Here is a 26283-nt window from a genome sequence, read left to right as displayed (position 1 = left end):
TCTCCTGAAACGAGCATGGACTAAGGTGAAAAAGAAATTCGAGCAGTTCTGGCGAAGGTGGGTTTTGGAGTACCTGCCAACACTAACCAAACGTACTAAGTGGTTCAATGAAACGAGAGATATTGCGGTAGGAGATGTGGTACTCATATTCAATGAAGGAAAGCGGAATTCCTGGGAGCGAGGATTGATCGTAGAACTCATCGCTGCATCGGATGGACGGATTCGACAAGCCTGGTTTCGAACGGGCAATGGTGTATATCGGAAGCCGATTGCTAAGCTAGCAATCCTTGAAGTGTCGTCTCGAGAAAATGGTTCCAGAGAGTTGCCTGACTGCGAAGGTGGCTCCATAGTGAGCAACGATGAAGGCGTGAACGAGGATTCCGGAAGTGATGAAACCGAGGCCAGCCGTAGGTTCCATCGGGGGGAGAATGTTGGAAAACTGGCCACCGTGCCAGTCCGCGGTTTTTGCAAAAGTCGCTGAGAAATAACAGCGAAAACTAAACGTCATCGTTGCCGCCAAAAGTGACGGCACGAGGAAAATTTTCACTTCTGTTAGCCATTTTCGTATCGAGTTGCGTACTGCGTAGAAGCAGAAAGTTTGTATTTGTACTGAAAACTAAATGTTTGAAGTGTTCCGTTTTGCTAAATATTGTTGATTTTTGGAATCAGGAGCGTAGGATCATGTAGGTATACATGTAGTTTAGAGTGGCTCGTTATTAACTTTTGTATTTTAGTATCAGGCAAAAACGCTGATATTGGATTGACCATCTCTGTTGAACAGAGCGCTAAAAGTAGCAAATCGGTAATATTTGTTAATTTTATTCTATAACGCCACAAATTACCCAGAATATTGTCCACAGGACTCTTTGCTCTCGATACGAGGTTGAACTGAGTTGTATTAGGGCCGGAATAGCTAGGGTCACTGATTTGTAAGTTCTAACCTATAAAACCATTTTGAACCATGTTTGTAACAACTTATCATTTGTTCCGTAGAATTGAAGCATCACTACAAAACTATAAATATAGTCTGCTATCAGTACCAGTGCATCGCTTTTCATTTGCCGCCCTATCACAACAGTTTGTTTAACAAGTGATGAATTTTTGGCAAGATGGGTATAAACGTTGAAATGTTATCTATAATGAAACGCGAAGGAATGATCGCCTTAAGCCTCCCGAGATCGACAAATTCGGGGGCAGAAATTTTACCTCGCTAACCTTAAAAGTAAGTTTTACGGGATTTCCAGGTAACAATATTACGTAAAAGTTACTCAGAAACTCCCATCGTCTTCTGAAGAGCTAAAGCATTAAAAACGGAACTTCAATGCACATTCTATGCGACATCTTCCTAAAGGTAGTCATGTGCAAGGTTGCCGAAAAAAATTCTGTGTTTTTGACAAAACAAAATTCTCGAACTCTGTGATTTGAACCTAGAATTCTGTGACGGTTTTCTGTGACGCTTTTTTATGAAGTTCATAGGGAAATCATGTCAAACATCAACAAAATGGAAATTTTCTTAAGTTTTAACTGAAAAATATCAATTTACATTACCTTGTTTTCATATTTTCATAAATTTTAGTCAGAAATAAAAAGTCGAAAATGACAAAAAAAAATATAATTTTGGAAATCTGTGTGTGTAATTTAGAAATTCTGTGAATTCTGTGAAAATTTTAAAAATTCTGTGATCTGTGACACAGATTCTGTGACGAAATTTTGCTCAAAATTCTGTGATAATACAGATTTTTCTGTTTACTTCGGCAACCTTGGTCATGTGTCGGCTAAGCTCTTTTTGATGAACTTATAAAGAACTTTTAGGAGGATTTCAAGTGTCAAATATTTCTGACTTTTTTGTAATTTTTTTTCGGATCATTAACAGAATATTCAATTCAAACCGATAATTTGGAGTTTTTGCTAGCCTGTTACGGATAGATAAGCAGCGGCTAGACCAACCAAGGCAAGGTACTCTAAGAGTACGGAACCTCAGGGCCGGCTGGCTACTGGGTAACCAAGGACTTTTCGGGTAAAATACAACAAATCGGGAATTTCATGTTTCTATGTTTTTTTTTTTATTAAAGTTTTCTTGTGGCGTGTTGTCTGTGTGTATAAAACAATATTCTGTGCCTTGTGTGGCGTGTAATTGTTTCACTAACCGTGAGGTGCTGCTGTTAGTGCTGCGTCGCGACTTCGTAGTTCCGGAAACCCTTTCCGAAGGAGGAGGCCGTCGATATATTGGCGAATCGACGGAGTGCCGAAACTGTCGGCGCCAGCGGGCGTTGCTGGACTCAGTCAATGCAGGCGTCTTCCTTCTTTGGCTTTTAATCGGCCTGCCCACGAGAGTGCCCCGTATCCGGACAGGCCGAGAAGGGAAGTTCTCCTTGATGGTTAGAGGTCCTCAGACCCCGAGAACGCTGTTGATGGTCCTTTACGTTGAGGCGCGAGACCACAAGGGATCTGCGGGCCGAACCGTGAAGAGGTCAATCCGGTATTCGGGTGAATTCCGTGGACGTTCACAAACACTATACAGAAATTTGACTACACTCACGGACGCCTGGTACAGAAGAGCATCGAAAAACGGAAGCAAGCTTCCTTTTCGGCTTTTTCATTTCATTTTCCAAAAATTCCTCCTTTCCTCCTCTGTTAGTTGACAGCAGCCAGCAGTAAAATGTAGCCTACTGTGGTGCTATCTTGGTGTCAGACTCAACAAGGAACATGAATTTTCTAGAGCTAAACATTCAAAACTACAAAAGAAGACAAAAATCAAACGATTTGTAACCAACCGGTTACAAGCCATGGCAGATAAATGCTGCAATCTACCAATCTGTCATCTGATTGTCAGAACAATCTGTCAACCGTTTCTATTCAGCGCGTAGAAGGTTTATGATGTTACCTAAGGGGCTGAATAGCAGTCTCTTCAGTCGCTGAAATGAACTTCCAAGTTCGTTTAAGAACTTAAATTTTGGGGATTAGCATTCTCTTGCGCCTTTCTCCGATCATCGACCATCCTCCAAGTTTCATGTGGTGGATGTGGTCAAATTTATTTTCTGGTCAGCCATCTCGGGAAAACGAAGGAGGGGATTGTCGAGTCCAAATCAAAAATCCAAAATTTCAATAATTTGAAACAACCTGCACAAAAGCTTGCATGCAACAAACTAGTATACAATCTCCATTGCAAAGAATAAAAAAAATCAAATTATTTTAGATAAAAAACATTGCAAAAATCTCGAATTCAAAATGTGATATAATTTTTATTCCTCTACTACTCTCGCATTTTCATCTGTTTGAATTTTTAAAGAGTTTATCAGTTTTTTCATTAAAATACCTTCATTTTTTTTCCCTTCAGGATTGTCAAAAAAATCAAAGGTTCAGAATAATGATGAATCTTTTATATGACACACTGGTTTAGCTTTGATCACCACATTTGTCCCGAATCATGCCAAGATTTCAAAGTTTCCAAGAACTTGTTCAAAAAATGATCGATTTGATGGTTGATGAATAGTGATTATTCCTGCTCCTCTCACGGTTTAATTTAGTCTTAACATTGTTCAATTGTCCCGAAGCCCAATCCTTACCTTCTTCGCCAGATTCCACCACCGCGACAAACGGTTCTTGTTCTAAGATCCGAGCAACTCTGCTCATGGTACACTGGTTTTGGTAGATCCTCACAAATTGGCAACTTAAAACTTTTGAAACTGGATCGCCGACGTCGGCAAAGCGGTTCATCACTTTGTCCATCAAATGCGGTAGATCGATAACTCCCATCAGCTGTGTTGTTTCGGGTGAGAGAACGGCCAGTTGATCCTGACCTGAGGTTTTCATAGAAGCGATCGCTTCCCTGATCGTTGCCTCTGGACCAATTGTAGGTTGAGGAAGCATTCCCATTTCTGAAACAGGAAGGTTCCACCACCTTGAACGGGGTCTATAAGTTATATTTTCAAACAAAATTTAAGAAACCTTACCTATGTTCGTGAACATTGACGGGTTCCAGAAAGCCTCGGGAAACCATCCAGCTATCCGACACAAATTTAGTCAAATAATTTCGAATGCTATCGGGGAAAACAATCACACAGTTTTGATCCTCCGAAAGTGCTTTTGCAGCATGCATGGCAGCAAAAGTGCTTCCTCCAGAACTTCCGCCACACAGCAAACCCTCTTGAGCGATCAACCGTCGAGCCATCGTCAAGGCCTCTTCATCCGAAAACTTTATCCATCGATCGATGATCGAGCGATCCAGAACCGTAGGAATAAAATCGAAACCAACTCCTTCCACCTGCCAAGTTTTGCAATCGGTTTGGTTCAATTCGGGTGGATTGGCTAGGATAGAACCTTTAGGATCAGCTGCGATCACTTGACAGGCTGGATTTAACTCTTTGAACTTTCTTCCCAATCCAGTTATGGTTCCACCAGTTCCTACGCTGGACACTACCATGTCAATTTTCCCGTCAAGTTGATCGACGATCTCTTCGGCCATTCCATCGTAATAAGCCAGTGGATTACCGGGGTTAACGTATTGGTTCAACACGATCGAGTTGGGTCGTTCCCATTGAATTCGCTGAGCTAGTGCTATTACGCTATCCGGGGAATCGAAACGAGCTTCCGTGGTCGTTCGGATGACTTCCGCTCCCAGGGCTCGTAAAGTGGCCACCTTCTCAGCAGACATCTTATCGGACATAACGATCACGCACCGATAACCTTTGACAGCAGCGGCCAGGGCCAGCCCTATTCCGGTATTCCCGGCCGTTGGTTCGATGATGGTACTCAAACCCGGTTTGATCAACCCTTCCTGTTCCGCATCTTTGATAATCCGCAGTCCTATGCGATCTTTCGCCGATCCACCAGGGTTCATGAACTCACATTTGGCGTCTATTCAGAAGAGATCACCCGTTGTAATATAAATATGTTAAAAAAGCTCAGACACAAGACTTACAAACATTACAGCGCACTCCAAAAAGCTTAGGGATTACGTTCAACTTCACCAAAGGAGTGTTACCAATTGCCTCCAGAATACTTGGGTTGATCTTCTCGTTTTTAAAACTGAAAGTGGAGTACAGTTTACGGTTTACAAATTATAGTTCGTATGGAAAAAACACAAAACAATTTACCTTCTTCGGGTTTCGTGTGGACTGACCTCATCCGATTCCAATTTCCAGGTACATCGAGACGCTTTATCCGGTCGAACAAATCGTTTTTCAAAGTCGGACATCGATCCGCGATACTTGTGTGAACATTCCATACTCTATTTCTGGAATTAAGTCCGATTAGAAATGTTACTCTAACCAAACCGTGATCGATACTCCTAAACTTTTCCTTGGCCTTTAACCACATAGAACCTTTAACTATGACAACCACCGATTGTTAGCTAGCAAGTTAAGCTCGTGTCAAGTGCTGCGCTGTAGCAATCAAATTTCAACCGAACTACCACTAAAAGATAGAAGACCACAGGGATCGTGTTTGAGTGCTCTACTGTTTAGCCTGTATATAAACAGCCTTCCTTCCTCATTGAACTGCAGTCATCAGCTTTAAGCTGATTTATATAAGCGCATGGACGTGTTTCTGAATCGTTTTTTTATGTTTAAAAAAAATACAAGACACGATTGGAATTGAAAATCCCAAGAAAAAAAACTGTAATCGATCGGTTTGTGGTGACAATTAATTTGGATCTGCGGAAAATTGAACAATGAAGTAGGAAGAACTTTCTGTCACCGAACCCTAACAAAACCCAAGCGATAATTTTTAACCAAGATAGGCACGGTCTACCAATCAGAAAGCATAGTTTTTTTTGTAACAGTCTTTTTAGCTTATGGAAATAGTTAAACCCTAGAACAGTGCTCCCCAGAAAACGTATCCTTGGTCCATGGATCTCTTGGACAACTATCATAGACGCATACGTTGTTTAATGCAACAAGGATACTACCAATGTCTCCCAATATATCTTCTCAAGTTGAGAATCTCATCCATTTAGGTACAACGAGGAAGGAATGATCAAGCTAAATGTTGATAATATCCCAAATATACTAAGACATAAAGGAAAAGTGTACTAATCTATGGCGCTTCATGCTGGAAAACCTTACCTTTATCGACAAGACAGTCTAATTCACAAACTGCTATCAAAACGGCCTTGAACCGAGCTTGGTTTATTAGTTTTTTTTTATTACTAACATTCAATAAGTATATTATTAACAAGTGTTTTCCTTAACCTGATTATAAAGTTGATTGAAACTAATAGGCTGCGTAGAAGTTAATAAACAACAAATTACTAATGGTAAAATAAGTCGCGCGCGGTGTTTGGACGGTCGATTCTTATCTTATCACTCTCAGAGAAAGGTGTTCCGATCGGAAATTTGGAGAGGAGAAGAATTGGTTTAGTTCGTTTAGTTGGTTTTGATTAGGATGTATGAGCCACCTGACGTGTTTCGAGTAAATCGCTGTTAAAATTTTGTGCCATATTTTCAATTCTAGAATTTAGAATATCGCTCAAAATTGTCTGAAAATTTTGATAGGCGTTCCAAAAATAGATGATAGATACGCTTGGGTATTCGGTACAGGCGTAGATTTATTTGTTCGAGAAAACAAGCACTTGTGATTAGTGCAAAAGTCTTTTTGCTTATTGACATTTTTTTTCATTCTAAATACTTAATTTCTGGTATTTTATACTTATTTAATTCCTGCTAACTTTGTTCTAACAATTACATAACTCTTCTGCACAGTGGCGTAATTGTTGGCATGGAGATAATTTAAGGGATTTTTTTTTTGTTTCGATTATAGTCGCTTTAACATATCTTTATGTCATTCGCGACTTATATCAACGATGCAGTTGGCAGACAGTCATGAAAAAACTTATCCGTTACAACTGTGATCGATATTTACTCTTGGGCTCGAACTCACGAACATCGGCTCAGGAAGCAACTACTTGCCAACTGAGCTATATCACAAGCCACTGAGGGGTTTTTCCGTGTGGAAATTTGTCAAACATTTTAATAATGAGCATAAAAAAAAGAAGACTTACGTGTGAATTTCTGGAGCATGGTCAGGATCCCCGCGGAGATCCAAGCGCGGGTGATATGCGCTCTACAGAATCGCAACCCGCATAGCTCAATACGATACTCCATATCTTCTATATTATTCCGTTCTGATTACATTAATAGTAACTTTCCATGATGTGTCTTGGGTTAATGTGCATTAGCTAGAAACGGATATAATATTATTTATGAAAGATACGGTTAATATTCTAGAAATAAATTGATTATTTCAGCAACGCGCTGAAATGATTCAAAATTATTTCTTAAAGATACCATGAATCGTTTTGAAAATAAAATGATTATTTTAGCAACACGCTTCAACTTTTCTGCTGTCAGACAACACGCGGTCGGATTTTGGTGAAAAATAAGAAAAATCAAGCAAAAGAGTTCGCGAAAATTTAACAGATTCTGGTTCTGGCCAGATTCAGACCTCTGAGGAATCATAGCAGCGCAAAGTTAGAGGTAAGTTAAAGCACGTAAAAACTAAGATTGTACTTAAAAGGATTCTTACTAATTCTTAAATGAAAATTGATTCAGGTTCGGAGAAAAAACCCTGCAGCCTAAATCCGCTGGAAGCAACGCCACCGTAGCAGCAGCGTGAAACTGGTAGCTGGAGAATCGGCCGGAAGTGCTGCAGCAACAGCAGATAATGCAGGATTTAACCACTTCACTTCCTCAATATGGCCAGAACAGATCAGTGCAAGCAACATCCATGTAAATGGCGCTACTCGCATCATCCGGGAGGCTTTATTCGGAACATCCGGAAGGTGCTGGAAGTTTTTGTGATAAGTATTTTATGTTATACTTTATTTACAATAAATAAAATAAATGTAATAAATTGAACTAAATGTGTTTTATTGTTTCCGAAAATCGAATTTAAATTAATAATTTTGATCGTTTTATCAACACTACACGATATGCTGTATCGTTATTTTTCTTATGAGACGATTATTCGATAAAGATTCCACGTGTATAGCTCGCTCCAGAGCAAGTAGAAAAAAGCAAAAAAATTAATCGTTTATTTACCTAACAACCCGTGCCCTGAATCGTTATTTGTGTCTAAACGATTCCATTTCATGAAAAAACGATTAGTATAATCGTTCATTAATAATCCAAAAAGATAAAGGGAATCTTTTGGGTGTCTTGGGAAGAAGATAATGGGGATCGTTATTGTATGGTACTGCTCCATGCGGGAAGGCAATTGCGGAGTGGGCCCTGTCCAAGTGGCCACCTCCGCTCCACTGGAGTAATCTCTTATCCACTGCTATACGTAGTCGAAAATCGGTGATGCGAGAGACTGTGCTTAAACCGCTGCAAGCTTGGTATGGAATTTTCAAATTCTTAAATTTTACACCTCTCATAACTTTTTTGGTTGTTTTTTCTGCCAGAAAAAGCAATAAAAATTTTGGAAGCGATCCATCCCGTCCTGAATTAGCGCAACAAGTTTCAATTTTGTATGGAAAAACTTAAGAGATACAGGAGTTTATCCGAAGCCTTCAGTTATGTCCTTTGGCTGTCACTGTGGAGAAAAACGTGACGCTGATGATTTACGGCGTGTTCGTAAATTGATTTTTTCTATCGAAGTGATTTTTTCTATCGATGTTGGCGTTCGTAAATTAAAAAAACTGTATGCAAAAGCATTGGAAGGTGATTTGACATCTACTAAACAAATCGATGCATCACCCAAACAAATCAGTTTGCGCCGTTAATTAGCAAAAGTTAGTGCTTATTAAACTTACCCGGTAGCAAATTGAAGTTATTCATTTCACCGACATAACTGAAACTACTATCACAAACGACCTTTGTTTTGCACTAAAATCCATGCATATTGCACAAAGTCGTTGCACACAAAAATGAAAAAGTCATTTTTCGTCCTGAATTCAAATAATTTTGTTAAAGTTGTTCATTGATTAACCCAAATTTTTATTTTATACAAAAAAAAACATGTTTAACAATCGTTTGCATCGAATAACTCAATCTTGTTCATATTGGTTCATATACGACCTAATAAAAACTAATTCTCGAGACACGATTATGGTCCATGTGGTGAATGACTTTTTTCTTTCACAATCATATTTTACTTTAATTTTCACACACATCAATACGATATATAATAGCGCCAGCACTAAATTTTTCTTCGGAAGTCCGGAGTTCCGACTTCCGAAAGACTTCCGACAAAGAAAAGTGAAGTACTAGATCGTCGGAAGTCTGTGTTTTGCTGCCAATTCACCAGCGACGTTTCTAAAAATTTTATTTAAATTCACAATAAAATAACCGAACCGCTATCGTCAAACATCGTTGAAATAATGAATTTGCTAAACGAATGCAATGAATTAATGCACGTTCAATTTATCCCAGTCATTCAAACTTGAAACTAAACTACACGATCCAGAATTACACATCAAATTTTTGACTCTTTTATCAAATACAAAGTCTTTAATGATTCAACATAATTCTATTTCTCGCTTATTTTAATATTTCCTACTTAAATCCACCACAGTCCGCATTCCGGAAAACGCTTCTAAAAGCCGTAATGCATTTTAAATTTCTGATCCCAAATTACGGTCCACATCCCGAAGAACAAAGCCAGGAAATGCATTTTAAAGTTGTCTGATCCCAAATTAAGTTCAAATTTCGAAACAACGCTTCCTAAGGTCAGAAAATGCATTTTATGGTTGTGATCAAAAATAAGGTCCAAATCCCGAAAAAACGGCGTTTAGCTTGAAATGCATTCAAAATTTTTGAACCCAAATTACGGTCAGAATCGCGAAAAAACGCTTCAAAAAATAAAACACGGCCAAGTAAAGTAAAATTTGTTTTGATTCAGTGTTTTTGCGATATTTTTTTTTTGTAAAGAAATTTTGAATCACCCCTCGATATATTTTTTATTTTCAAACAAAAATGTCATTGCAGTACCAACAAAAACAGTTTGGTTTTGACCGCGCTACTAATTAGACGTGCTTTTCGACCGAAGTTTTGTTCATCCTACTAGCTTTCTCATCGTTGAATAGCTTTCCTCAACCACGGACATCCTTTCCGCTTGACTTTCCCTATCGAATCAAATCTCGTCACCAGCCTATCTCCAGCGCAATTTGTTTGCCTCACAGAGGCCTTATCCCTCCAGATGGGGGAGAATCCCCCGGTGTGGGGCCAATTCCTAAACCAGCCCCGAAATAGAAACGCCAGAACGGTTCCCGAATGGATGGATCCCGCTGGGAATCACGGCGAGATCCTGTTCCTGCGCATGAAACCAGAAAGCCCAGCCAAGCTCCCAAAGAACCCATTTATAGTCTCAACATCCGTCCAGCAGCTTGTCGGGAAAATTGAAGGCGGCAATCCGATTGACAGCGGTACCAACTACCTGCTGAAAGTCCGGAACCCTTCCCAAGCTGCCAAACTTTTGCAAATGATCCGACTTATTGACGGAACCCCTATCTCTATCGAGGAACATCCGACACTGAACTTCTGCCACTGTGTCGTCACCTGCGGTAACGCCGATGGACTGTGTTGGCAACTGGGAGCACTGCCAACTTTGAAGCGGCGCGACATTTTCGACGCCAAATACTAAACTGCAGTTCAGCGGCCAGCCGCGACGCTTTCCCGTTTGACAGCTACGAGTTCCGGGAAAAAACTTACACCACCCATTCAAGAAGAGTCAAACAGATAGCTTTATTTCTATTCTTCGTGATTAAAACTATATCTACCTATTTAAACTACAATTGAAAAAAACTACCTAACCTAAGCTAAAACTATTGCCGAACCAAGTGCAGTGAAACAAACGAACGATAACCAGACAGTGGCACGTAAACAGGTTTGTGAATCCTGCCCTACACGAAATGTTGTGTTGTGCTAACCTCAATTTTTCTACGCATCACTAGCTAGTTTTCAGTGAGACCTTTTCGGATTCATCCGGCCCAGTGTAGAGCATAGTACTGTGCTAAACAACAACGTGTTCCATCCAGCGCTTTCTAGCTCGACTATTGTTCCGGCTCTTCCAGCCTAGTTCATAGAACTTAGCCTTCTCAAGCCGCATCCAAGTAACAGGTTAAATAGAATGTCGCTACATGCTAAACGATCATGCTAACCTTTATCCTTCTCAGCAGCTCGTGAATCGTTTCGGCTCATCCAGCCAAGTTTATCGAACTTAGCCTTCTCAAGCCGCGTCCGAGTAACAGCTCGTGAATAGTTCCGGCTCCTCCAGCCAAGTTCCGAGAACTTTGCTCTATCAAGCCGTGTAACACTATCAGGTTAGCAATTCCCGCTGCATGCAAAAACGGTTCATGCTAACGCTTTCTTTCATTAGCAGCCTTGGTCAGCTTTGCCTAGAATCGTTCCGGTTGTAGGGAAATCGACTCGAAACACTGATTTTGTAAGTCAAATTACTATAAAACTAAAATTATGTCATCTAACCAAAACTCAATAAATTACAGCTTGAAGCTGCTTTGCTATCAAGACCGGTGTCCTTTTCCCCTCCTCCCCTACATACAACTCGGAACATTCTTCAAGAAAATCATCATCCATCGCGGGAGATGGCAACTGCGAACGACGATGCACCATCTCCAGCGACACCCAATGATGGAGTTTCCAACTGCGTGGCGTGTAATCTCCCTGATTCGGCAGGGAACATGGTGCAGTGCGACGTATGCGATGATTGGTACCATCTAACCTGTGCAGGAGTTACACCATCCATTGAGTTCCGCCCTTGGTCCTGTCCAAAATGCCAGCCAGCGCTCAGCATTCACAGCACTGCGACCGCTTCCAGTAAACGTTCCCGAAAGGTTCAGCTACAGCTGGAGCAATTGGAGGAAAACCGTAACTTAGAGCTTAAGGCTCTACAGATCCGCTTGGAAGCAATCGAAGCCCAGAAACGACTGGTCGATGCGAAGTACAAACTTTTGCAATCCACCGTCAACGATGTGGATGAAACGAACAACACTCAGAGCCGGGTGAGCAGGAGGATTAGTCGTAAGCTTACGACTGATTGGTTGGAAAGCATATCCGATGTCGTTGTAACTCCCGAACGTGCTCCAACCAATGATGCAACTTTTCCGACGGTCCCTACAGGCCAGCTGAACGGTCCAACTTCTAACACACCTCCGACTAGTTCAAACCAACCTATCGCTGGTTCAACTTTCCCCACAACCAGTGGTCGGAGCATCAGTGATACTCATCTACCGACCTGGTTGGTCGTTCCGGATTCAGCATCTACCCAAATTTTTCCCGCTGTTTCGGAAGCCAACTTGGGTCAACGGATGCAGCAGTTGTCAACCGACAACCATGGTGGAAAGAGAAGGTCAGCAGTCCAATTTGCCGATAAGATAGCCACGGTAGGAGCTCCCGAACAACAATATCATCGAAATCCAGCCGGTTTCTTTCCCCATGGCGAGCAGGTTACACCAATTCCACGTGCGCCATCCCAGGACCGTGCGCCTGTGCCTCACCCCCCTCAAGACAAGTATAAAAGAAACCAACGTCAAGGTAAGACCGTTCCTAATTCTCTTCGCCTAAATTCCGATCAATGTAATGAGCCCCATGAGTCCCTGATATCACAGTTGGGACATTGCCCCCCAAGCGAGTACGCAAATATCACCCAACATATGAATAGTTTTTCGCCTACCCCATCTCAACTAGCAGCACGTCAGGTTATCGCCCGGGATCTCCCTATCTTTTCAGGGGACCCGGAAGATTGGCCAGTATTTATTAGCCATTATACTACCTCCACTTTAGCCTGTGGCTACAACCCGGTTGAAAATTTGACTCGTCTTCAACGTTGCCTCAAAGGAGTAGCACTTGAATCGGTGCGAAGCAGCTTACTTCTGCCCGATTTAGTGCCTGAGATAATTGACACGCTACGCTTTCGTTTTGGCCGACCTGACCTGATAATTAATGGCCTTTTACAAAAACTTTGGAATATTCCTGCCCCCAAAGCTGAAAAATTAGAATCCCTGATAGAATACGGCACAGCCGTTCAAAATTACTGCGCTCATCTGGAAGCATCTGATCAAAACGCCCATCTGTCAAATCCATCATTGCTCGCCGCGTTAGTGAACCGTTTGCCGGTCGATTACCAAATGCAGTGGTCAGCATATACAGACGACAACAGTGAAGTGAGCTTAAAAGAATTTGGTGAATTTATGAAAATGTTAATGAAACGAGCAAGCAAAGTTACTTCTTCGAAAATATGTGTTGTACCCAGTCGGCTTGAGGAACGGACTCGGCCAAAGCGAGGAGCTTTACACGCGCATACCGAGAGCAGTCACCCAGCCAGTAACCACAGAGAGAGGAGATGTAGCATGTGCAGCCGGAACCACCAACTGAAGGAATGCGACGAATTCAAAGCGCTCACCCTTGAAGGACGCAGGCGAGTCGTGGAGCAAGAAAGACTATGCCGCAATTGCCTGAATTTCCACGGCCACCGACCTTGTCGTTTGAGTGGATATTGCAATGTTAATGGTTGTACAGTCCGCCACCACCCTCTTCTCCATTCCATCGGGGGTCAGCAGATGCAGAATAATGCAGGCGAATCTTCAGTACGTTCAAACGATCATCAGTCCAACTCCAATGGTCGTGGACCATCCGCTTTCGAACCCAGTCCGCCCGCCGACATCCACGTGCATCGAAGTTTTCCTCAAGTTTGCCTGCTTCGCTTTGTGCCGGTCACATTACACGGTAAGGGAAATCTGAAAATTGACACTTTCGCTTTCCTGGATGATGGTTCATCACTCACGCTTATCGAAGAAAAACTGGTTGATGAACTCGGTTTGCAAGGACAACCACGAACACTCTGTTTGAAATGGACGGGCAATAAGACGAGAACGGAACATGGCTCCAAGGTGATTGAGCTTCAGATATCCGGAACCGATCAACGGCATCATAAACTACAAGATACTCGCACAGTCAAAGAATTAGCTCTTACCCCACAAACACTAGACTTTGGTACATTGTCGGCTTCATTTCGGCATCTACGAGGACTTCCGATAGCGAGCTACAGGAATGCAATTCCTCGTGTTTTGATAGGGGTTAACAACCTTCATTTGACCGTTCCGCTTCGTACAAAAGAAGGTCAGCCGCAAGACCCAATAGCTACTAAAACAAGGTTGGGATGGTGTGTCTACGGAGGAACAGGATATCAAGATACATCTTTGTACGTGCACCGTTGTAGTTGCTCTGGTGATGATGCATTGCACACTGCTGTTCGGAACTATTTTGCTTTAGAAGACGTGGGGATAACCGGGACAGCCATTCTAGAATCTGAGAACGATAAACGGGCCAAGAGAATCCTTGAAGAGCACACAAGTCGCCAAGGTGATAGATTTCAAACTGCCTTACTTTGGAAGTCCGATTATTATGAGTTTCCTGACAGCCGTTTTATGGCTGAAAAACGTTTCGAGTGTTTAGAACGTAAGCTTAAACGAAACCCAAAGATGATGGAAAACGTTACTAAGCAAATAGAAGAATACCAGATGAAAGGATATGCCCGTCTCGCCACCGAAGGTGAAATCAGAAACTCAGATCCTCGGAAAACCTGGTACCTACCACTCGGCGTTGTAGTAAACCCCAAAAAGCCGGAGAAGATTCGCATGGTGTGGGACGCAGCTGCTACGGTTAAAGGTGTCTCGTTGAACAGCATGCTTTTGAAAGGGCCAGATCAACTAACAACACTACCCTGGGTCCTCTTCCGTTTCCGACAATATGCTGTGGCAGTCTCTGGTGATATATCCGAGATGTTCCACCAAATCCGTATTCGTCCCGAAGATCAGCAAGCTCAGCGTTTTCTCTGGCGGACCAATCCAAATAAAGTTTTCGACGTTTTTGTTATGCAGGTGGCCACTTTCGGTTCAACTTGCTCCCCAGCATCTGCTCAATTCATAAAGAATAAGAACGCACGAGAGTTTGCGGATGTCTATCCTCGAGCTGTTGAAGGAATCATCGACTGCCATTACGTGGACGACTACGTCGATAGCTTTGGGACAGAGGAAGAAGCTCAACGAGTTGCTCGAGAAGTCAAGGCCATTCACGCGCGAGGAGGCTTCAACATTCGTGGTTGGAGATCCAATAGCGTGAAAATACTCCAAGGACTTGGAGAGGCAACAGATCCTAATCCCAAAGAACTAAACACACAGCACGGCATCATCGAGAGGGTTCTTGGAATGCACTGGCTTCCCAATGAAGATACTCTGGCATATTCCACCAACTTTCAGCCACAAATAAACGACATTATTTCAAACAGAATGCGGCCAACGAAACGACAAGTACTGAAGTGCTTAATGAGTGTATTCGACCCTCTCGGTCTTCTAGCGGCCTTTGTCGTTCAAGGCAAAATACTTCTCCAAGATATTTGGAGAGCCGGTACTCAATGGGATGAAGAAATCAACGACCAAGTATTCGAAAAATGGACAAGATGGATAGATCAGTTCCCACTTATAGCAGACCTCCAGGTTCCAAGATGCTACTATCTAGATGCTACTGAAACACTCTACAATAATCTTGAACTGCATATATTTGCCGATGCAAGCGAAGATGCTTACGCAGCCGTAGCGTATTTTCGTATTTCCATCAATAGCAAGGAATATAAGTGCACTTTAGTTGCGTCAAAGACGAAGGTAGCTCCTCTACGACATTGGTCGATTCCCCGGCTTGAACTCCAAGCTGCTGTATTAGCTGCGCGACTAGAAACGTTTATTAAAGAAGGCCATACATTGCAAATACATCGTACGGTATTTTGGTCGGATTCGAGTACAGTACTAGCCTGGATACGCTCGGACCATCGAAGATATTCGTCGTTTGTGGCATGTCGAGTATCTGAAATATTATCTACCACTTCTATCGCTGATTGGCGATGGATCTCAACGAAGATGAACGTTGCTGACCTGGCCACAAAATGGGGACAAGGTGGCCAACTGGATGTGGATGGTCCATGGTTCAACGGACCGGAATTCTTGAAAGAGGAAGAGGCAGAGTGGCCGCGTCCCAAGTCAATACAACCAACTGTAGAAGAACAAAAAATGTGTGGGGTCCATCAAAGCCTAGAAATTCCAGATCCGCTGGTTGATGTATCCAGATTTTCTAAGTGGGAGAGACTGACCAGAGCAATGGCCTACGTATTCCGATATTTCAACAACTGCAAGAAAACACGTTGCAAGATCAGTAGTTTGTATCCCACGCAATCCGAGTTGAGGCTTGCCGAAGATTACCTTTTCCGAATGGTTCAACGAGAAGCTTTTCCAGACGAAGTTCACCAACTACTGGCACAAATCAGCGAGCCGAATAAGAAACAGGTCACCGTAGGAAAAGGCAGCAAACTGTATAAGTTGTCACCTTACCTGGACGAGCACCAAGTTCTGCGAGTCGACGGGCGGATTGGAGCGGCGGTTAATGTGGACAACTGCATCAAGTATCCAGTGATTCTCGCGAAACAACACCGTGTCAGCGATTTGATCATCGATTTTTATCACCGTAAGTTCCATCACGCTAATTTCGAGACCGTGGTGAACGAATTACGTCAGGTTTACCATATCCCACAAATACGATCCCGTGTGAAGCAGATCGTGAAGCGTTGTCAGTACTGTAAAATCAACAACGCTCGACCTCAAATTCCAAGGATGGCTCCTTTACCAGCGGCGAGGTTAGCAACGTGCACACGACCATTCACTTTCGTTGGGTTGGATTTGTTTGGTCCACTCCAGGTTAAAGTGGGTAGGAGCTCGGTTAAACGCTGGATCGCGCTCTTCACCTGTTTAACAGTGCGCGCTGTCCACGTCGAAGTAGTATTCAACCTAAGTACGGAGTCGTGTATTATGGCGGTTCGGAGGTTTGTTGGTAGGCGAGGATCACCACTAGAATTCTATTCAGACAACGGCACCAACTTCCGGGGAGCCGATAACGTGCTGCAGCAACAAGTGTCCAACATCGAAGAAGGGCTGGCATCTACGTTCACCAATACTGCAACGAAATGGGTGTTTATACCACCCGGCACACCACACATGGGCGGCGCTTGGGAGCGCATGGTTCGTTCGGTGAAGAAGGCGATGGAGACGAGCGTGAGCGCGTGTCGAAAACTGAGCGATGAGGGTCTGTGGACTCTAGCAGTCGAGGCTGAAGGAATAGTGAATTCCAGACCGCTTACGTACCTCCCGATTGAGGCAGCGGAACAAGAAGCTCTTACTCCTAACCATCTGTTAATCGGAAGCTCCAACGGTATCAAGCAGCCGACTGTGGAGCAGGTAGACGAAAAATTGGCGCTGAAAAATACTTGGCACCAAATACAAACTCAAGCGGACACTTTCTGGCGTCGATGGATTCGTGAATACTTGCCGGATTTGACTCGGCGTACAAAATGGCAGAGTGAAACTCGACCGATTTGCGTAGGAGACTTGGTGATCATTGTGGATGAGGCTAGAAGAAATGGTTGGGTCCGCGGACGTGTTAATGAGGTAATTCCAGGGCAAGATGGGCGTATAAGAAAGGCGATTGTTCAAACTCATAGGGGGCTCACTAGGCAATCGGTCTCCAAGCTAGCTGTACTTGACGTTGGGGGTGAGGTCTCAAAGTTAGCTGTATTTGAAGTTGCGACTAAGGGTAACCCGGGATCATCCTGACCAGTGTTACGGGGGGGAGGCTGTTGGCAACTGGGAGCACTGCCAACTTTGAAGCGGCGCGACATTTTCGACGCCAAATACTAAACTGCAGTTCAGCGGCCAGCCGCGACGCTTTCCCGTTTGACAGCTACGAGTTCCGGGAAAAAACTTACACCACCCATTCAAGAAGAGTCAAACAGATAGCTTTATTTCTATTCTTCGTGATTAAAACTATATCTACCTATTTAAACTACAATTGAAAAAAACTACCTAACCTAAGCTAAAACTATTGCCGAACCAAGTGCAGTGAAACAAACGAACGATAACCAGACAGTGGCACGTAAACAGGTTTGTGAATCCTGCCCTACACGAAATGTTGTGTTGTGCTAACCTCAATTTTTCTACGCATCACTAGCTAGTTTTCAGTGAGACCTTTTCGGATTCATCCGGCCCAGTGTAGAGCATAGTACTGTGCTAAACAACAACGTGTTCCATCCAGCGCTTTCTAGCTCGACTATTGTTCCGGCTCTTCCAGCCTAGTTCATAGAACTTAGCCTTCTCAAGCCGCATCCAAGTAACAGGTTAAATAGAATGTCGCTACATGCTAAACGATCATGCTAACCTTTATCCTTCTCAGCAGCTCGTGAATCGTTTCGGCTCATCCAGCCAAGTTTATCGAACTTAGCCTTCTCAAGCCGCGTCCGAGTAACAGCTCGTGAATAGTTCCGGCTCCTCCAGCCAAGTTCCGAGAACTTTGCTCTATCAAGCCGTGTAACACTATCAGGTTAGCAATTCCCGCTGCATGCAAAAACGGTTCATGCTAACGCTTTCTTTCATTAGCAGCCTTGGTCAGCTTTGCCTAGAATCGTTCCGGTTGTAGGGAAATCGACTCGAAACACTGATTTTGTAAGTCAAATTACTATAAAACTAAAATTATGTCATCTAACCAAAACTCAATAAATTACAGCTTGAAGCTGCTTTGCTATCAAGACCGGTGTCCTTTTCCCCTCCTCCCCTACATACAACTCGGAACAGACTGACTGACGAAGAACTTCAAAGCTTTCTTTCCGACCAAGGCGTCAGCAAAGTCTTCCGTTTCACTAGAAAATCAGGCGAAAAAATCACCCCAACTAGCTCCATGGTCCTCACCCTCAAAGGAACTGTCCCTCCTCCATACATATACTTTGGGTTCATCAGAGTCGCCACACGACCGTACTATCCGAGACCACTTCTATGTTACAAGTGCGGAAAGTACGGGCACTCTAAAAACCGCTGCCCGGATGCTCCTATCTGCCTTGACTGCGGTTTCCCTAGCCATCATGACCCTTGCCCAAATCGCCCACTCTGCATCAATTGCCGCGGGAATCATTCCGCCAAAAACAAGTCGTGCCCCGTATACAAACAGGAAGAAGCCATCATCCGCCTGAAAGTCGACCATGGCATCACCCAAACAGAAGCTGCAAAAATTTACCAGGAACGTGTTAACTACAATCAAAGACCTCAAAATATCCCAAATGCCGATTCCGAAAAAGATAAACGCATCCGTGACCTTGAACTTCTTGTTACAAAGTTACGTGAAGAACTGGACCAATTGAAAGGCAACAACAACGACAACGACTCAACACTGGTTACCATCTCTCCTTCCTCCCAGGAGACCGAGGATTCTGAATCTGATACCGAAGGACAACCAAAAACCCGAACCACCCAGAGCATCACATCAACCCCCAAACGAAACCGGAACAATTGCTCGATAGATAGCCCACCAGAAAACACTTCGGAAGCCGGAAACAAAAAAACAAAACGCCCCCAAACGACACCCCCAGAAACACAAGGTAAACCCCCCCCGGCCTTTCCCAAACCAAACGGTAAGTCCACTCAACATTAACCAACATTCAGCTCACGGCTCTTACCTAAGGAATAGACCAAAAATATTTTGAAAAATGGCTGATAAAACCAATAATCATAATACTCCCCAAACAAACATCCCCACCTTGAGAACCACAACCGGTAAGAGCTCCACTAACCGCCCTGCTCAAAAGAAATCAACCAACCTCGCCATCCAATGGAACACTCGCGGTCTCACCTGCAGACTCGCCGAAATCCAACTGTTAGTACAAAAATACTCCCCCATAATCCTGGCCATTCAGGATATTCTTAGCAATACCACAATAGCCTCCAACCTAATCCGCGGATACCACCTCTACACCACCTCCAACCCGACCTCTCGTCAAGGGGCAGGACTGGCGATAAAAACCAACATTCCACACCAACCAATTACAATCCAGACCGATCTTAACGCCATCTGTGTAAGACTGCAGGCCCCCCTTGAAATCACGGCTGTCTCGTTATACATTCCCCCGCAAATGCCCTACCACGACTTTGCTGACAAACTGGAACATCTCTTCTCGCAACTGCCACCGCCTCTTGTGGTCATGTCTGACCCAAACGCCCACTCCACCTCATGGGGTAGCACCTACACTTCCAACAAGGGGGCCTATCTGGAGAACCTCGCAATTATCAAAAACCTCACCTTTCTGAATAACTGCCACCCTACACGCATTGACCCCTCATCTGGTGAAATGTCAGCTCTCGACATTACACTTGTTTCTTGGGAACTGGGACCGAAATTGAATTGGGATGTACTAGATGATTCCCACGGAAGTGATCACTTCCCCATCCTAATACAAATACAACACCCTTCCCCCAAAGTCACCACAAGACCTAGGTGGAAATACAACGAAGCTGATTGGCCTGCATATCAGCTACAGGTAGACAAACTCGTCCTACACAAGACACCAACCACTCTGTCATGCTTTTCTCAAATTGTCCTCGATGCTGCCACAAAATGTATCCCCCGCACCAGTGGTATCCCCGGCAAATGCTCAGTCCCATGGTGGTCTGACGAAGTCCGGGATGCTGTTAAGCATCGTAGAAAAAAGTTGCGAGCCCTCAAAAGAATCCCAGCCGACAGCCCACTTAAACAGACCGCCCTAGAAGAATTCAAGGCAGCACGATCCCTGGCCCGTCGTATCATAAGGGACGCCAAATCCAAATGTTGGCAACAGTTCACAGATGAAATCCACCCCAACACTCCATCGGCAGTCCTGTGGTCCAAAATCAAGACCCTTAACGGAGGATCCCGGAACAATACCTATCACATCTTGGTTAACCAACAATACGTCAATGACCCCCTAATACTAGCGGACCGTTTCTGCGACCATTTCTCATCCATATCAGCCCCAGCACACTCCTCCCCTCTCCCTTTTCCTAACGACCCTAACATCAACGAGCCAGACTACAACAGCAATCTCACGCTGAACGAACTAGAGTTCGCCCTCCGAAGAGTCAAGGGACTCTCAGCTGGCCCAGACGACATCGGATACCCCTGCCTCAAAAACTTATCCTTGCTTGGAAAAATGACATTCCTAGACATTCTCAACAACATCTGGTCCCAAGGGTCCTTACCCAGCAGCTGGAAAGTTGGGCTCGTAATCCCCATCCAAAAGCCCAAACAGAACCCAAACCATATCGATAATTTTCGCCCCATCACACTCCTTGACTGCATGGGCAAAATAATGGAGAGAATATTCAACCGTCGCCTTCACACCCAAATGGAAAAACAACAACTTTTGGACCCCCGGCAGTATGCCTTCCGAGCCGGAAAATCGACCGACGACTATTTCGAAGACCTCGAATCCTTATTCGACACTCACCTTAACCAGCAACACCACCTAGAATGCCTCTCCCTCGACCTATCGAAAGCCTTCGATAGAGTCGATCGTATCGCCATCCTGAACCAACTGATTAAATGGAACATCGGAGGCCGGATGCTGTCCTACATCAAAGACTTCCTGACAGACCGGTATATCCATGTACTCGTCAATGGTGTTCGCTCCCAAGTCAAACCTGTCCACGGTGGAGTTCCTCAAGGCTCCGTCATCGCCCCAACCCTTTTCCTTATAGCCATCAACTCCCTTTTCCAGACCATTCCCAACAATATCTCAACCTTCATATACGCCGATGATATCCTTCTCATCTCCTCCTCACCTTTTGCTACCGTGGCGCGTCGATGGCTGCAAGCCGCTGTCCAACTAGCTGAAAAATGGGCTCCTACAGTCGGCTTCCAGTTTTCCCCTGACAAATCTAGCCTTATACATCTTGGCCCCAACCGGAAAAAACTCCGAAACCTCCCTCCGCTGGTCATGCTCAATAAGACTATCCCTCTTGCCCACTCTACTCGTTTACTGGGTATATGGCTAGACGACCGACTCAATTTTAAATGCCACCTGAACCACGTTAGAAAAATGCCACCAACAAAATCAACATCCTGCGAATTCTCACAAACAAGACTAGTTTCGCTCATCGCGAATCCCTTTTTCGTTTCCTGCATGGATGGATAATACCATCCATACTGTACGGAATTGGTTTTGTAAGCAAGGCGTCCGAGGTAATGCTAACGAAACTAGAACCACTATACAACAGTTGCGTACGGCTCATCAGCTCTGCCTTTCGTACCAGCCCGATACCCTCACTCATGGCAGAAAGCGGACAGATCCCATTCCGGTTCCTCGTGGCTAAACATCTATCCTCCAAAGCCATTCGTTCAATGGCGAACAGACGCAACAACGACTCCCCAATGGTAGAAAGAACAAACAGCTTCCTGCTCCAAACAACCGGCGATAGTCTTCCTACTATCTGTCCCAGGTTGGGGCCCAAGATCAGAAATTGGAACGATACATCACCCAAAGTTGACATGTCCCTCAAAAATAACATTCGAGCAGGAGACCCCCGAACAACCGTTCTTCCCCACTTTAATCATCTGGTCGAAGCCAAATACAACGGCCAACCCCAAGTATACACCGACGGGTCCAAAAGTAACAGTGGAAAGGTAGGATGCGGTATTTATGACGGAGTCTCCAGTAGGAGCCACGGTCTCCCTGATACGTGTTCCGTATTCAGTGCCGAAGCATTTGCCCTGCTCGAAGCCATTGAAAGATCAGAGTCTAACTCCGTCATCTTCTCGGACTCCGCAAGTGTCTTGACAGCCATTGCCGCCGGCAACATCAAACACCCTTGGATCTACACTATTTCCAAAAAATCCCCCCATCGAAACATTACACTCTGCTGGATACCCGGCCACTCGGGCATACCAGGCAACGAAGCTGCTGATCGACTGGCCGCCGCAGGCACTCATCTTCCGTCGTCAATCGACTGCATACCCCAACCCGACGCAATGCTCCACATAAAAAACAAAATACTAGAAGCTTGGGCCTTCCAATGGTCCGACAACATCCAAGCCAAACTTCGGGAAGTTAAAAATTCCACAGAAATATGGTATGACCGACCCTGCCCAACAGAAAGGAGAGCTCTAACAAGACTTAGGATCGGGCATACCCGACTCACACATCTACATCTAATAACCAGAGATGATCCACCCACATGCCCATCATGCAACGTGCAGATCACGATCAAGCATATCCTCACCAACTGTTCCTTATACCACACCCACAGATCCTCATGTTCCCTCTCAACATCACTCCGCCAAATCCTCGCCCCCTGCCCCGACGAAGAGAAAAAGTTGATCAGCTTCCTCAAGAAATCGAATCTTCTACACCAACTTTAATCCCAAGCAAATGGAGACCAAGAAACGGATAAGATAACACCAGGGAGAAACACAAAACTATCTACAAAAACACATGAAACGCTCCACTTCGGGATGAATAAACCTACCTGGTTTAAAATCCCTGAGAAAAAAGAATCAAAAAAAAAAAAAAAAAAAAGTACCAACAAAAAATACATAATCGAAAACGGGGTGCTGCTTCAGTATCAGAACAGTTAAAATTTAATTTCACCCGTTCAAATAGTTAAAATCCGGCTTCAGCTATGTCCCTGTTACTTCAGGGCGTCCGCCGATTGCCCGCGTTCTCAAACCTAACGAGTCAGCTTCTTCCGGTTGCCGTGTTCGCCGGAAGCCACGTTTCCTGTTCGTTGCATACTAGCAGCGCTTTAGGGAAGAACTGGAACGGTCGGAATTCCGGTCCCCGACGTTGGCTGGAGTATAACAAAGTGATCTACCCACCGCAGACGCCGGAAGAGCCGCCAAGACCGGCTTTCGTGTGCCACCAAAAGACGAACATTAAGTACAGTCCCAAGAAGATGTGGTACGTTGCCAGTTTCGTGCGGGGAATGTCCGTAGATGAAGCTTTAAAGCAATTATCCTTTATCGACAAGAAGGGCGCCAGTGCGGTCAAGGAAACTATTTTGGAGGCTGTGGAGCTGGCCGTGAAAAGGCACAATGTGGAATTCAGATCAAATCTCTGGGTTGCGGAATCTTTCACCGGACGAGGTCAGGTTTTCAAAGGCTTCCGGCGACATGGTCGGGGTCGATTTGGCGTAGTAGAGTACAAGCATTGCCATTATTTTGTCCGGCTGGAGGAGGGAAGTCCCCCGGAACATTACTACGTAGGCAGGGAACCGAAATCTGGAGACCAGATGTTGGCCGATTGGGTCGAGAGCATGCGAAAACGGAAGGTTATCAATTCGTTGTAAGGTTGGGAAGATTTCGGGTGAGAAAATACAGCTCGAGAGATAGTTAGTTATTGATTTGTATTTATTTGTTGAGAAAGCTTTACATTAACTTTTTGCTGTAATTACTGTATCCAATTCCGACGCAAGTCAGCATAACCTTATTCGAGCCGGACATTTCCTCGTCCAAATCGGAACCTTCCTCGTCTTGCTCCCCGGAAGCATTTTCTAGTTTGAAAGTAATCCCGAAAAACTCCCTCAAATGTTGAAGAAAGTGTATCGAATATTGAGAAAGAGGTCCAATCAGAAATTTCGACACATCTTTCTGTCCCAAAGCCATGAACAGAGCAACCATCCACTGGAAGCTGGAATCCACACAGCCACCCCGATAGATTTCATCCAGAAGTTTCATGGCAGCTTCCCGTCCAACATCTTCCGGTATCGAGGGATTTCCACCTTCCTCTGCGGTCTTGCTAATGGCTTCAGCACAGAACCGACTTCCATCGGTTGTTTCGGCTACCAAATTAACCCCATAGCCCGGACTATTTCCCGAACGTTTGCCCTTGTGCTGATCTGTATTGATGTAGACATCCGGCAAAAAGTTCAACATTGTTCCCTTAGCCGATTCCACAGCTCGATTTGCCATTGCCGGAGAAACTTTACAGCAATAAGCCGTTCCTCGAATGCGTTTGACCATCGTCTGTTTAACGCATTGAATCGCTTTCAAGGTTTTTCGTACTGGACATTTGAAGGTGACTTCTCCACCTCCCCCGGGCATTATTCCTCGTTTCCGAATGGTCAGTTCCAGACCTTCATCCACCAACAAGAATCTTTTCAAGGCAGCAAATCCAGAAGCTTTGATGTGGTCCACCGAAGGACTTTCCTTACTGTTTGTCACTCCTGTTAGTGTTACGTCCAAAGGAGTTTTACAAAACGGTCCCAAAGCTAACAAAACGTCCAGGTAATATCCGATTCCCCGTTCATTGCAGCAATCGTGCTGAAAAGACCCTTAAAACACAAAAAAAAACTTCTATCCAACTTCAATCCCCAAAAATCATCAAGCTTACCTCCATTCAACAATCCAGGTTGATAGCTAAAGGAACACCCACTTCTATCAACCCTCACTCGCGTTCCATTAGTGATTTTGTCTAGCAGCTTCAACAAATCCGTTTCGTAATCCCGTAAACCGGGACTAGCATCGTCCAGCAGCCGGATATCCCGAATTTCAATCGGTTTTCCACTTAATGTAGACAGTATAAGTCGTTGCTTAAGGAAGTTGCTACCCTTATATATCAGGGCTCCGCGTTCTTTGCCCACGCAGGTCATCGTCGTGGGTCGGCGCTTATTATAATTTAACTTCAAGATTCACGAAACCGACAGCGTAAATCCGAAAATTACAATCGAACAACAACCGATTGCGGCGCACGTGTTTTTGTTGAAACTTCTTTTTTTGTTTGATTACAGGTAAATAAAACACTAGCGCCATTGTAGCATATGGCGGTGAATAGCAGATACAAAACAATTGCACTAGAATAAATAAAAGTAAACTTTCTGGGTGTTTATTTAACAAAATTTAAAATATTTTTTTTACATTTTTCACCTTTTTTGATTGCTTTTTTCTGGTCATTCCAAAGGTTTTTTTTTGGGATTTTGACTGAATTCTATAAATTATTTAAAAAGCCCTTTTCTTTCCATTCTGAGTATTTTTGAGGAATTGTTACAAAATTTGAACTCAGCCTTTGTGGCAATTAAGCGCGATTTATCAATATTTCAACCAAAATCAATAAATAACTTAAGAGAATTTTGAAAAAAAAAAATAATTGAAAAATTTATACGCATATTATTTTTACATCTTTCTGAAAAAAATATTTTTGAATAAAGCATATTTCTTTTTCGGCAGATGTACCCTGAAATTTGATTGAATCTGAATTATGAATCTGAATTTTGAATTCTGAATCTGAAATCTGAATCTAAAATCTGAATCTGAATTCTGAAACTTCATTCTGAGTTTTAATCAAAAATTTTAATTTTAAATCTGAATTATTTCGTGGTTTGTTCCGAAATGTTTGTTTATTGATAGGAATACGTGAGTCTGGCAGTTATAAACTATAGTTCAAGTTAAGGAAAAACATTAAACATTAGTTATTCGTCCTGAAATTTTAATTAAT

General features: G+C 43.7%; 5 protein-coding genes and 1 long non-coding RNA gene across 9 annotated transcripts; 4 read left to right on the top strand and 2 right to left on the bottom strand.

Moving 5' to 3' along the window:
* LOC129755753 (uncharacterized) lies at window positions 1-1059 on the top strand. Of its 2 annotated transcripts, XR_008739323.1 has the most exons (4): window positions 1-683; window positions 735-802; window positions 861-929; window positions 994-1051. It is a non-coding gene; the product is annotated as an uncharacterized LOC129755753 (long non-coding RNA). The 2 variants fall into 2 exon arrangements; XR_008739322.1 differs by having other exon boundaries at window positions 861-1059.
* Window positions 1060-2124: 1065 nt separating this feature from the next.
* On the bottom strand, window positions 2125-5287 carry LOC129752484 (cystathionine beta-synthase-like protein). The gene is made up of 4 exons (XM_055748257.1): window positions 5097-5287; window positions 4922-5028; window positions 3954-4857; window positions 2125-3901 (listed from the first exon to the last, which is right to left on the bottom strand). Exons 1-4 carry the CDS (start codon window positions 5225-5227, stop codon window positions 3460-3462), a joined length of 1584 nt encoding a protein of 527 aa, XP_055604232.1. The 5' UTR covers window positions 5228-5287; the 3' UTR covers window positions 2125-3459.
* A 9062-nt stretch (window positions 5288-14349) lies between these two features.
* LOC129755342 (uncharacterized) lies at window positions 14350-18607 on the top strand. Of its 3 annotated transcripts, XM_055751780.1 has the most exons (3): window positions 14350-18374; window positions 18434-18496; window positions 18558-18607. In XM_055751780.1, exon 1 carries the CDS (start codon window positions 14384-14386, stop codon window positions 17609-17611), a length of 3228 nt encoding a protein of 1075 aa, XP_055607755.1. In that variant the 5' UTR covers window positions 14350-14383; the 3' UTR covers window positions 17612-18374; window positions 18434-18496; window positions 18558-18607. The 3 variants fall into 3 exon arrangements, with proteins under 3 accessions (XP_055607755.1, XP_055607753.1, XP_055607754.1); XM_055751778.1 differs by having other exon boundaries at window positions 14350-17938; window positions 18006-18597; XM_055751779.1 differs by having other exon boundaries at window positions 18434-18597.
* Window positions 18608-18728: 121 nt separating this feature from the next.
* LOC129752483 (uncharacterized) lies at window positions 18729-19475 on the top strand. The gene has a single exon (XM_055748256.1). It carries the CDS (start codon window positions 18729-18731, stop codon window positions 19473-19475), a length of 747 nt encoding a protein of 248 aa, XP_055604231.1.
* Window positions 19476-23377: 3902 nt separating this feature from the next.
* Window positions 23378-24189, top strand: LOC129754605 (39S ribosomal protein L22, mitochondrial). Its single transcript, XM_055750754.1, has one exon. It carries the CDS (start codon window positions 23474-23476, stop codon window positions 24137-24139), a length of 666 nt encoding a protein of 221 aa, XP_055606729.1. The 5' UTR covers window positions 23378-23473; the 3' UTR covers window positions 24140-24189.
* LOC129754604 (probable RNA 3'-terminal phosphate cyclase-like protein) lies at window positions 24183-25560 on the bottom strand. The gene is made up of 2 exons (XM_055750752.1): window positions 25183-25560; window positions 24183-25123 (listed from the first exon to the last, which is right to left on the bottom strand). Exons 1-2 carry the CDS (start codon window positions 25439-25441, stop codon window positions 24219-24221), a joined length of 1164 nt encoding a protein of 387 aa, XP_055606727.1. The 5' UTR covers window positions 25442-25560; the 3' UTR covers window positions 24183-24218.
* Between the last annotated feature and the right edge of the window lie 723 nt (window positions 25561-26283).

This window comes from Uranotaenia lowii, chromosome 3 (assembly GCF_029784155.1).
Source record: "Uranotaenia lowii strain MFRU-FL chromosome 3, ASM2978415v1, whole genome shotgun sequence".
In the NCBI taxonomy this organism is placed as follows: domain Eukaryota; kingdom Metazoa; phylum Arthropoda; class Insecta; order Diptera; family Culicidae; genus Uranotaenia; species Uranotaenia lowii.
Note: the sequence above shows the minus strand (reverse complement) of the source record. Positions and strands in the feature narration are given on the sequence as shown.

Excerpts from the sequence above, each read along its gene's own strand:
- LOC129755342 (XM_055751780.1), top strand. The coding sequence starts at position 14,384 with ATGGCTGAAAAACGTTTCGAGTGTTTAGAACGTAAGCTTAAACGAAAC.
- LOC129752483 (XM_055748256.1), top strand. The coding sequence starts at position 18,729 with ATGGTCCTCACCCTCAAAGGAACTGTCCCTCCTCCATACATATACTTT.
- LOC129754604 (XM_055750752.1), bottom strand. The coding sequence starts at position 25,441 with ATGACCTGCGTGGGCAAAGAACGCGGAGCCCTGATATATAAGGGTAGC. Across the intron at positions 25,124-25,182 it reads ACCTGGATTGTTGAATGGAG|GGTCTTTTCAGCACGATTGC; the intron begins GTAAGCTTGATG and ends TTGTGTTTTAAG.
- LOC129754605 (XM_055750754.1), top strand. The coding sequence starts at position 23,474 with ATGTCCCTGTTACTTCAGGGCGTCCGCCGATTGCCCGCGTTCTCAAAC.
- LOC129752484 (XM_055748257.1), bottom strand. The coding sequence starts at position 5,227 with ATGGAATGTTCACACAAGTATCGCGGATCGATGTCCGACTTTGAAAAA. Across the intron at positions 4,858-4,921 it reads TGGAGTGCGCTGTAATGTTT|ACGCCAAATGTGAGTTCATG; the intron begins GTAAGTCTTGTG and ends TCTTCTGAATAG. Across the intron at positions 3,902-3,953 it reads GTCAATGTTCACGAACATAG|GTGGTGGAACCTTCCTGTTT; the intron begins GTAAGGTTTCTT and ends ACCCCGTTCAAG.